We start from the raw sequence: 11434 nt of genomic DNA, 5'->3' as shown, positions 1-11434 counted from the left end.
AACCTTGGGTTCCCTATCACCAGCTTTCCTGTCCCCTTCTGCCTTCTAGTCCTTGTCCCTGGACTGCTGTGCCTCATTAGTCTCGTTTTGTTATATGGGGCTGTCCAATCCCTGGCTGTTCAGCTCTTTTAGTTCATCATTTTTTCCATTCACTTTAGCTACTCTACATTCAAGAGGAAGTTTCAGAGTCTCTTCTGACATCCATTTTCGTCTTTTCTTTTCTGTCTTTTTAATGACCTTCTGCTTTCTTCATGTATGATATCCTTGATGTCTTCCCACAACTCGTCTGATGTTCAAAGGAGTGGCTAGTGTTCAATGCGTCAAATCTATTCTTGAGATGGTCTCCAAATTCTGGTGGGATATACTCAAGGTCATATTTTGGCTCTTGTGGACTTGTTTTAATTTTCTTCAGCTTCAACTTGAACTGGCATATAAGCAATTGGTGGTCTGTTCTGCAGTTGCCCCATGGCCTTGTTTTGACTGATGACATTGAGCTTCTCTATTGTCCATTTCCACACATATAGTCCATTTGATTTCTGTGTTTTCCATCCGGTGAGGTCCATGTGTATAGCTGCCGTTTATATTGTTGAAAAAAGGCATTTGCAACGAATAAGCCATTTGTCTTGTAAAATTCTATCATGTGATCTCTGGTGTCATTTCTGTTACCAAGGCTGTATTTTCCAGCTAGTGATTCTTCTTCGTTTCCAGCTTTCACATTCCAATCACCAGTACCAATCAATGCATCTTGATTGCAGGTTTGGTCAATTTCAGACTGCAGAAGTTGGTAAAAATTCTTCAATTTCCTCATCTTTGGCATTAGTGGTTGGTGTGTGTCTTAGTCATCTAGTGCTGCTATAACAGAAATACCACAAGTGGATGGCTTTAACAAAGAGAAGTTTATTCTCTCACAGTCCAGTAGGCTATAAGTCCAAATTCAGGGTGTCAGCTCCAAGGGAACGCTTTCTCTGTCAGCTCTAGAGGAAGGTCCATGTCATCAATCTTCCCTTGGTCTGGGAGCTTCTCTGTGCAGGAACCTCAGGTCCAAAGGATGCGCTCTGCTCCTGGCACTGCTTTCTTGGTGGTATGAGGTTCCCATGTGTCTCTGCTTGCTTCTCTCTTTTATATCTCAAAAAAGATTGGCTTAAGACACTATCTAATCTCGTAGACCTCATCAGTATAACTGTTGCTAATCCAGCTCATTACATCATAGTGATAGAGTTTACAACACATAAGAAAATCACATCAGATTACAAAATAATACACAATCATACAATACTGGGAATCATGACCCAGACAAGTTGACAGATATTTCTGGGGGACACAATTCAACCCATGACAGTGTGTAAATTTGAATAACAGTTTTATTAACTGGTCTTCCTTGCAGGCATATAGATATTATCCTACCACTGACAGTGCTATATTTCAGGATAGATCTCAAAATGTTCTTTTTGACAATGAATGCAATGCTATTCCTCTTCAATTTGTCATTTCTGGCATACTAAGCCATATAACTGCCTGATTCAAAATGGCCAATACCAGTCTATTTCAGCTCACTAGTACCTAGAATATCTATGTTTATGTGTTCCATTTCATTTTTGATGACTTCCAATTTTCCTAGATTCATACTTTGTACATTCCACATTCCGATTATTAATGGATGTTTGCAGTTGTTTCTTCTTATTTTGAGTTGTGCCACATCAGCAAATGAAGGTCCCGAAAGCTTGACACCATCCACGTCATTAAGGCTGACTCTACCTTGAGGAGGTAGCTCTTCCTCTGAGTGCCTTCTGAGTGCCTTCCAATCTGAGGGTCTCATCTTCCAGCAATATATCAGACAACATTGCACTGCTATTCATAAGGTTTTCACTGGTCAATTTTTTCAGAAGTAGACTGTCAGATCCTTCTTCCTTGTCTGTCTTCAATCAGGAAGCTCTGCTGAAACCTGTCCACCAAGGGTGACCCTACTGGTATTTGAAATACCGGTGACAAAGCTTCCAGTATCACAGCAACATGCAAGTTACCACAGTACGGCAAAATGACAGACGTGTGGTGGACGTGGCATACAGCGTTTGTTAAAAAACTTACAATATTGTACAAACACATTTAAATTTAAAGCAATCAAAAGATATAAATTAGCAAAAAATAGTACTTTCATACTTTTCTGTTGGTTATGTAAATTGCTATAACCTTTTGTGAAAATTTTTGGCCTTATTTTAAAACTAAAATTATACCTAGCTGTTGTACTAGCAATCAGGAACTATACTACATATGTATAAAAGCACTGATATATAAGCATATATTTCAAGAATGCTTATTGCAGTATTGTTGAAGTGGCAAAAAAACTAAATACCACTTGAAATCTACCAAAAGGGGAAAAAACTGAATAACATGCAATATATTCATAGTATGGAATATTACCAAAACCAAATCGGTTGCCATTGAGTCAATTCTGACTCATAGCGACCCTATAGGACAGAGCAGAGCTGTCTTATAGGGTTTCCAAGAAGTGGCTGGTAGATTCAAACTGCCAACCTTTTGGTTAGCAGCCGAAGCTCTTAACCACTGCACCACCACGGCTCCTATGGAATATTCAGCAGCTGATAAAGGGAATGAATCAGATTTGACTAGTGACTGGAGGAATGCCCAAAGCAAGGTGCATAGTAATATATAGCATGGTCCTATTTCTGTGAAAACAGCCCTCCAATTTCCTGTACAGGTGTCTGTAAATTTGTAAGAACATGGAAGACCATTTAAGAACGTGGAAGCTTACATACTATACAACACTGGTTGTCTCAGAAATGGTAGGAAAGGAAGGGAGGGTGGGAGAGAGATTATTATTTTTCTCTGAATACATTCTTAGATTTTGTTTTTACTTTTCTTCTATAATACTTATGCAGTTAAAAAATAATAAAGTAAAAAAAAAAATCTTTAGATTTTTTCATTTATTTTCCTCTAAAATTCAGATATGCTGACTTCAAAATTGCAAACATTTTTTGGCCTGAAAGTTTCATTGAGAATAAATATATATTTAAAAAACATTATTAATCATAGGAATAACTAAACATTTAAAATACATCTAAGTTTCATAAACAATTCCGTATTTTCTTTCAAACTGTTAGCAATTTATGAAGTTGTTACATGTAGAAATTTGACACAATTACATTCATACACATTTAAATTGAGATTTTGAACGTACAAGTCAGGAAATGCAAAATGATGGTTCCCAAAGCTGCCATAACTTGCTTTCTTATGCATACGTAGTTTATTACATGATTGTACAGAGTGTTAACTTTAATGCCTTAATACATATGTGCAATTTGGCTGAATTACTGCTGTTGTGGGAACTATAATTTAGAACTTCCTGACATTTTGTATGCGTAAAACTCAACCATTATGTTAAATACAGCTTTTTAATTTAATTTAAAATTTAGTAGTTTATTCAAATCTATTCACACTACCACATTTTCCTACAAACACTGTCCTTTGAGAAAAATAAAACTAACTTGCAGCTAAGAAATCATTCCACTGTTACGATTCATTCTATTAGATCATAATTAGTACCAGTCTATGAATAATCCCGTCTTGCAAGTAGTTTAAAAAATAATTAGCCAAATAATTCAATGTAGCTTGAAAATACCACGTTGGTCTCAATATACCACTTACTAATGCTACCATACTTCCAGCTACTACTCATTATCCTTTCCACTAACTGGGTATAAGATTCTAAAATCACTCAGTATTACCTTCAAACCAGAACTTTATCTAGAAGTCAAACAAACAAAATAAATGCAAAATATGCACAATATACTCAATTTCCTTTATGTCCTGGGCATGTAAATCTGTGCTTATTTTCATGGCTAAATATACTTCTCTTTCATAACTATATGTAAAAAAGTGTATCTAATATAAAATCATAATTCCAATGAGATAAATTGTCAGATCTTTTCCTCTAAAGTGTTGAAGAAATTCCAATAGAAAGTGTCACAAACAGCTATGTCCTTTTCTCCTGCAAATATATAGAATCTTGACAATTTTGGAGATGTTTATGGCAGGACTGCCCGAAATACAGCCCAATACAGTATTTTGCCCAGATACTGTGGTTTTCAGTTAAATCATGTCTGATCTACCTAGTGGGGCTGAGGAGTCTTGCTGTTTGGGCAGAGTTTGAAAATAACAGGAGCTGCAACAGCAAAAGCAATAAAGCTCTTCCCTCTTAAACATATCACATGGGCTTCTGTAAAATGGTATACTAGAAAGCATAATGAACTAGGAATCAAGTCACATGTTACAGCTCTTGCTTTGTAATAATTTGTTATGTGACCTTGGGCGAGGCACATTAATAACTGAATTCTGTCAATTATATATTCTAAATATTCCTCAAATCTGACACCTTTTCCCCGTAGCCACTACCACCACCCAGGTCACAGCTACCATCATCTTTCCTGGACCACTGCAATACTGCCTGCTGACTGGTCTCCCTATGCCCTCTCCTTTCTTGCCCCTCCAACTTCCAATCCATTTCCACACAGCAGCCAAAATGTCTTTTTAAAATAAACACAAATCTGATTATATCACCCCTGCCTGCTAAAAGAAGGCACCATGGTGGTACAATGGTTATGCACTCGGCTGCTAACCAATCTACCAGTGGCTCCACGGGAGTAAGGACCTGGTGATCTGCGGCCGTAATGACTGTAGTCTAGGAAACCCTATGGGGCAGTTCTACTCTATTCTATAGGGTAGCTATGAGTCAGAATTGACTTGAAGTCACAAAACAACATCTGCTAGAACAAACAAAACACCCAGTGGCTTCCCACTACACTTAGGATACACTTCTGTAAAACCCTTCAGAGGACCAAAGGATCCTAAATCATCTGTTCCTCAGCTACCTCTCCAGCCCCATCAGGAGCCATTCTCTTCCCTACTTACTATGCTCCAGCCCATCCAGCTGCTCTCTGTTCCTCCAATACCCCTAGCTCCTTCCCATCTCAGGGGTCTTCTAACATGGCTCCAGTGGCTTTTCTGGCTCCAGTGGTCCTCTCTCCTTGCTTAACTCTTACTCATTTTTATATATTGGTTTAATTATATGTTATCTGCTTAGGGAAGCATTCCCTGATCTTCATATTAGTTAGGGTACCCATTATCCACGCTTATAGTATGCTGTACTTTCCCTTCATATCACATATTACACTGAAATTAGTTTATTTATGGAATTATCTGTTTAATGTCTATGCCTCCCTTAAACTGAAAGCTCTATGAGGGCTGCAAAGTGTCCATTTATTCACTCAATCCCTAGACTTAGTAGATGATTAATGAATATGTGTTTGATGAATTTAACATTGGTGTCTCAATTTCCTCATTAAAAAAATGGGGCTAAAAATTCTTGCTCTATCTGGATATTGAGTTTTTGTCTATGGAACAGATGAACTAATATACACATATAAAAAGTGATCTGGAAACTATAAAGTGCTTCACACATAAAATGTTTTACATGTACATGAATATGGATGTACTTATCTTCTATGGGTGAGATCTATGAAAAGGGTGGTCAATGACTGCTATCTTTGTGATGGGTGAAGAAGAAACAATCTGTGAATATAAACATCTACCTATGCATATATATGCAAACGGTATGTTTTCTCCTCCTGTAGCTGTGCAGAAGACAGGAATGGGATTTGATGGATTTTGGCATCCTCAAGGACCAATATTACGTGATAGGACCCTCAAGCTTTAAAATCAGGCCCTTATTTTTCCTACCAAAATTCCATATGGAACAAGACTCTTCTATGTTAGAACTAAATTAAAGTACACACAAGTATATACTGTATGTAAGAAAACCTTAAACAGTTGCTCTTTGGAAATGAACCAGAATGTATTGTCTTTTTCTGAAAGATCATTTTTAAAATCAGAAGGTACCTGTAAGTAAACACTTATATATATATATATATATATATACACCCTGAGACAAAATCGAAAAAAAGTAGTAGAATATAGAATTCTTGCTCCTGAGATATAACATAATGAGAAAACTGGATTCATAGATGAGAAAGACATGTAAATAACTGCAGTGTAGTAGACCCACAGGGGCCAGCTGTTTTTGCACCCTAGGCAGAACTTTAATGCATTATTTAATTTAATCCTCACAATATCTCCGTGAAGGATGTATCCTTTTTATGGGCAAGAAAACTGAAGTTTTAGAAGATAACATCCATTTCCCAGGCTTCATAGCTTGTAAGTGGCACAGTCAGGAGCTGAACTCAGGCAGGCTGCCATCAGAGCCCTTCCTCTCAGTGCCATAGGTGTAATCATTTGCTTCTTTATCGCTTCCCCTGCTGCCAGTGTTTTATATTTCTGTAGCATCTGGTGCCTAGCCCAGGGCCTAGGTCATGCTGGGCATTTGATGAATATTAAAAAAAGAGAAGAAAAAAATTTGAAGCAGAAAAAAAATATCAATTTGAAGTGGATGAATTAAGCTGGTAACACAGTAGGGGACAGGCTTTGGAAAGGAGGGTCACTCCAGACAGGGAATAAATGTTAAAAATGCTCAGAGGCAGAAAAATGAAAGTGGAAAGCAGGGGATGATAACAGAAGTTCTAGTGAGAGTGGAGTATCTGGCGCAGGCTTTAGCTGGAAAAGGAACTCAAGTGACAAGAGAAAGAATAAGGATAACAATTTGGTAGAGCACATAATGAGTTTAGAGTTCATGAGAGACAAATGGCAACTCTTATTTCCTCCTGAACAGGGGAGAGGTGCTCAAAATAATCTCTAACGCTCTATGTGGGTGAGACTAGAGAAGGAGGGAAGATGGAAATGGGATGGTAACCGGGACATTGCTGCTGTAATTCATAAGTGACTTGACAAAGCTTGGATTAGAGGTTGAACAGCTCTGGGAATGAATGACATGAGTCCAGCTGAGCTGACTAAGATAACTCAGGAATGACAGCAACAAGACTATATTCTTCTCTATGGGCAGTCTGTCTCTCTAATTCTTTGTATAGACTCTTCAACACATGATGATTCAACCGCTGTCAATTCTTATTTACAGTACTCATAGCAGGCAGCACCCTGTGGATTTATCCCCAGACTCTCAATTTCACTTTGGTCCTACAGCCCTTCTTTCCAGGCTCCCAAGCATCTAGGCCAGCACCACTATAACTCTCCAACAATGTCTTTTTAGATCCCTCTTCTATCATGCAATATAACGGTTACCCCTCCAGAAATGTCATCACCATGCAATCACATATTTCAGTCATTTCTTCCATAAAAATATTAAAAAAAAGTGTTTTAGAAATAACTAGACAAAAATAAAGTAACTTAGATAAGCAGGCCTCTGCTGAAAGTGGAACCCAAAATAGCAGGACAGTAGAAAGATTTGCTTGTAATCAACCTGTTTCCCTATATTATGATACGGAATGTGCTGGGAGTATGAGGCTAACATGGGCTTGAGGTAGGTGGCATCATGACAGAGACATGCCCTGTTAGAGGTCCTGAGTGGGAACATGGGTGGAGGAAGAAGAGGAGAAGCAAAGAAAAGAAGGGTTTCTGCTTTTGAAATATGTAAATAGGTAAAACCAAGTGTCTGTTTGAGAACTTTTTGGGTGCTGCACACTCGTAACTTCCCATGCTGACTGGTTTGGTCGTCAGTTTAGGTAACGAGTCCTGTAGCTACACAGCCACATTGCTTCACCTGTCTTACCCAGTGGCTTCACTGCTTGGAAGGAAAAATGGAAAGACGGAAGTTTACTTTCTTGGAGTCCTGTGTAAACTGTGCTGGAGCGATCCAGGTACTGTGGGGCTTCAAAAGACCTCAACACAACAAACAATACGTACCCAACATTACAGCTTTAAATAGCTAACCCCTAAGAATAATAAATATTTCAATAGAACATTTTTAGATTGGCTAGTAAAATATGCCTCTCATTATAAAACAAATTGATGCCAAGACAATAAGAACTACTTTTAACAACAGGACATCAATTTTGAAAAATCTAACAAGAAAGTAGAATATATTTCTGATATCCTACCTCTGAGAGATATTTGTTCCAATACCACATGGAGCAGTACTTCCACCAAGGTACACTGGACTGCAACTAGATGTGTTCAACAGATGGGAGAAAAGTGAAATTACAACAAAAAGAAATATGAGAAGTTAATTTAGCCTCGTTGACTCTATGTTGTTGTAATCAAACTGTATATTTTCCCTAGCAAGCCAACTGTTTCAAAGAAGAGGTATGCATCCCATGATCACTGCTTTACTGGATATAACATGTACATTCAGGAACACTCAAGGAGTTAAAATGAGTCACAGAAAGATGTGTTTGCCAAATAATATAAGGGACAAATACTGAAGAATATAACAGAACATTAATTCTGAGAAACTGTTCACACTTTTTTTTTTTCCACATGGCAGAAAATTATTTACAATAGCAATAATCTCCCGTTCAAGTTCTTTATACACTAAGGGGTCACAGACCATAAGAATACTGAAGATATTGCTAGCGCCCTTTCTTTGAAACGCCCATCAGTGCTTTGTTGTTGTTCAATGTCACTGCTGTTTAAATGGTAACAAAATCTCCTAAACTATGCTCCCAGTGTTTGCTCACTAGTGTGTATAATTCACCAAAGCAATCTTAACTTACCTTTTACCAACGCCTTGAATGGAAGCTCTGACAGATGTGTTACCTGAAGATTTAGATTTTAATTTCTGTTAAAAAAACAAAACAAGGAAACGCCAAAGATAACTTCAGAGAAGTGCGACATGAAAGCTAATATTCTTTATTTTATAATAAGAATTTTTTAAAAATGGCTTAAATAAAATCTTGGTGGCATCATTAAGTTCCTGAAATAAAAACAATGATCAAAACCTTTTAAAGGCAAGAAGGAAGTAGAATTCCCTGAGGAATTTTCAAATTACTTTGCTAACTTTTAGTCTAGGAAACTGATATACTGCCATTATTAGCATGCTAAGATTTAGAGTCCTTTTATAACTCTTCAGCTAATACTAGAGTTCAATGATTTAATATGAAGGACCTACTATTTAAAACTTCATCCTGGAAAAATTCAACTAAGGAGGGGAAAAAAAAATCAGACTCATTTTAAAGGCTGTGAATGGCACTCATCTGAATTAAAAATAAGCTAACCAAACTCCTGGGTAACTTCAGGAATATTAATTTTGATCAAATGGAATGGTATCAGCCAATACACGTTCAAGGAAAACGTAGAGCTATTTAGTCACAACTATACAGTAGTTCCTATGTGGTTGCATAACATCATCGTCATTAGCAAGCATTTATTAAGTGTTAACTGGTATATGGTACCAAACAATATAAACCAACCACATACTAAGACCACCGCTGAGAAGAGGAAGTGAGATGGAGAAAAGGCAATTTAAACTATGCAGGGACATGCCTTCATTTTACCTAGTGGGTTAGAAAATTTAATGGAGGTAAAAATATTTCATTTTATGATTTCTCTTCACTATTTTATTTAATGTTAAAGAGAACTGGAATACTTTTTGGTGCATGTCTGAGAAATAATAATGTGCATGATTCTCTTTTTGTTTTGGGGAACATGTTTCATGAACCACCTTCTTCCTTACATCCAGGCTCATGTTTATGACTCTAAGCAGGCACGCTGTGATGTTTGTTGTTGGTGCCTGGGCTCTCTTAGGTGGGTCTAAGAGCAAGAGGGTGTAGGAAGCAGTACTCTCAGGAACATAAGATGGCCTCTGAGGAATTGACTTGATGGCAACTACCAACAACAAGGACAACGTGGGCATGGACCAGCCATTCATACACATCTTTCTTTCCTTACCCAATACAGAAAAGTAGTGGGCTGTAAATACATAAGTGGCTGTTACATTATTTTCTGAACTTATCGTAAAGTTGAAATATACATAAACATTTTATAAATTGAAAAACTGATGATTTAATCATTGGTTCCTGGGAAAACAGTAGCATGATCATGAAAGCTGTTTGTTTTCAATTTTTCAGAAAAGTATTCTTAGAGCTGACAAATAAATACAAGCAAGCAACTTGATCTGTGAGCTGACTTTTGCTCTAATACCTTTTCTAATTTCTCATTCTTGCTGAGCAACGAACAGCAAAACACACACCCAGAGTTTTTCATATTTTAATTTTTCTACAACTCTTAAGGGGAATCATTTATTTAAATAACTATATTTCTCAGAATTCAGAGGGCTACAGATACTACTTGTGCCTTCTTTAAGTTTTCAGACTATTCTAAACACATCTTGAAATAATGCAAGAACTACTGCACATTTGTAACACTTGACTTACAAAAGTTTTTTTGTCAAAGTCAGGCTCTTCAAATATTTCATTAATAAGACTGTCAAGATCATCTGCTCTTTTAAATGTGTCTGCCAATCTGAAAAAGAAAACATACCTAATGCTTAAAAGCAGATAAAGCAACCAGTATCAAAAAAGTTTTGTTTAAATAAAGTCCATTATTAGAGTTGATAACAGAAGGATAAACATGATATTAATTTTTTTTCCCTGCAAGGGACATAGCCTAAGATTGTTGAGACAAAGATGTAGTGTATCAGATACAAATTCACATATGTACTTTACTATTACTATATAAACTTACAAAATAGAACATTTAAAGCTAAACATTATATTCAAGAGAAAGCTGAGCATGTACTTTTCTAAATTACATCAACCACTTATTCAGAGAATACAAAATATGTACAATTATAAGTAGAACCTGATACCATAAACAAATATAATTTTAACCAATCTTTCTAATTTTTTTCCTACAGGTTCCATTATAAGTCAAGTAACCATACCTCTTTACTAGAGGAGCCAAAGTTATGTAATTACATGAGCGGTACAAAAAAAAAAAAAGCCATTTGTTTTGACAGAATACCTCAAATACCTCTTTATCTTCTGCAGGTAAAGCTATCAAAGGAATACTGATACAAACTGCTACTGGAAAATGGAACGTCTATGTAATTGCTGACATTTACTGAATACTTACTATGTGTCAGGCACTCTCTTAAGTCTTTACATGGGTTACACAGTAAAACCTGCGAGAGCCAGAACGGGACTGCCTTGTTTTTCTGGGTGTCGCCAGTTTTCCACCTTCGACAGAGTGCAGTCTTACAACTTTTTCATTGCTTGTTTTAGTGGAAAATCCTTGTTTTCCTTCTCTGACAGGTTTTTGTCTTACACAGGTTCCGGCTTTGCAGGTTTTACTGTAGTTCTATAGATGAATACACACACACTGAGAGATTCAGAAACTTGTCCCAGGTCATACACATAGTGGGTAGAGAGGCCTGGAAATCTAGGGCAGTCCATACACCTAGCACTAAACTAGATTAACTCTCTCTAGAGTTTAATATGTTGCAGATGCTGTACATCAACTTCATAGGACCATTATTTGTTTTAGTAGAAGACAGGTGTTTTAGTCAAACTCT

The 11434-nt window shown here is 36.9% G+C and overlaps 1 protein-coding gene across 1 annotated transcript in view; it reads right to left on the bottom strand.

The window, feature by feature from the left end:
- CFAP418 (cilia and flagella associated protein 418) overlaps positions 1–11434 on the bottom strand; it is a 27834-nt gene that overhangs the window by 10064 nt on the left and 6336 nt on the right. The window contains exons 2-4 of the mRNA XM_004370758.2: positions 10296–10383; positions 8637–8701; positions 8022–8087 (exon numbers count right to left, since the gene is read on the bottom strand). Coding sequence (XP_004370815.2) covers positions 8022–8087; positions 8637–8701; positions 10296–10383 — 219 coding nt within the window. The remainder of the gene's footprint in view (positions 1–8021; positions 8088–8636; positions 8702–10295; positions 10384–11434) is intronic.

The sequence above is a fragment of the Trichechus manatus genome, unplaced genomic scaffold (genome assembly GCF_000243295.1).
Source record: "Trichechus manatus latirostris isolate Lorelei unplaced genomic scaffold, TriManLat1.0 scaffold00009, whole genome shotgun sequence".
Lineage (NCBI taxonomy): Eukaryota > Metazoa > Chordata > Mammalia > Sirenia > Trichechidae > Trichechus > Trichechus manatus.
Note: the sequence above shows the minus strand (reverse complement) of the source record. Positions and strands in the feature narration are given on the sequence as shown.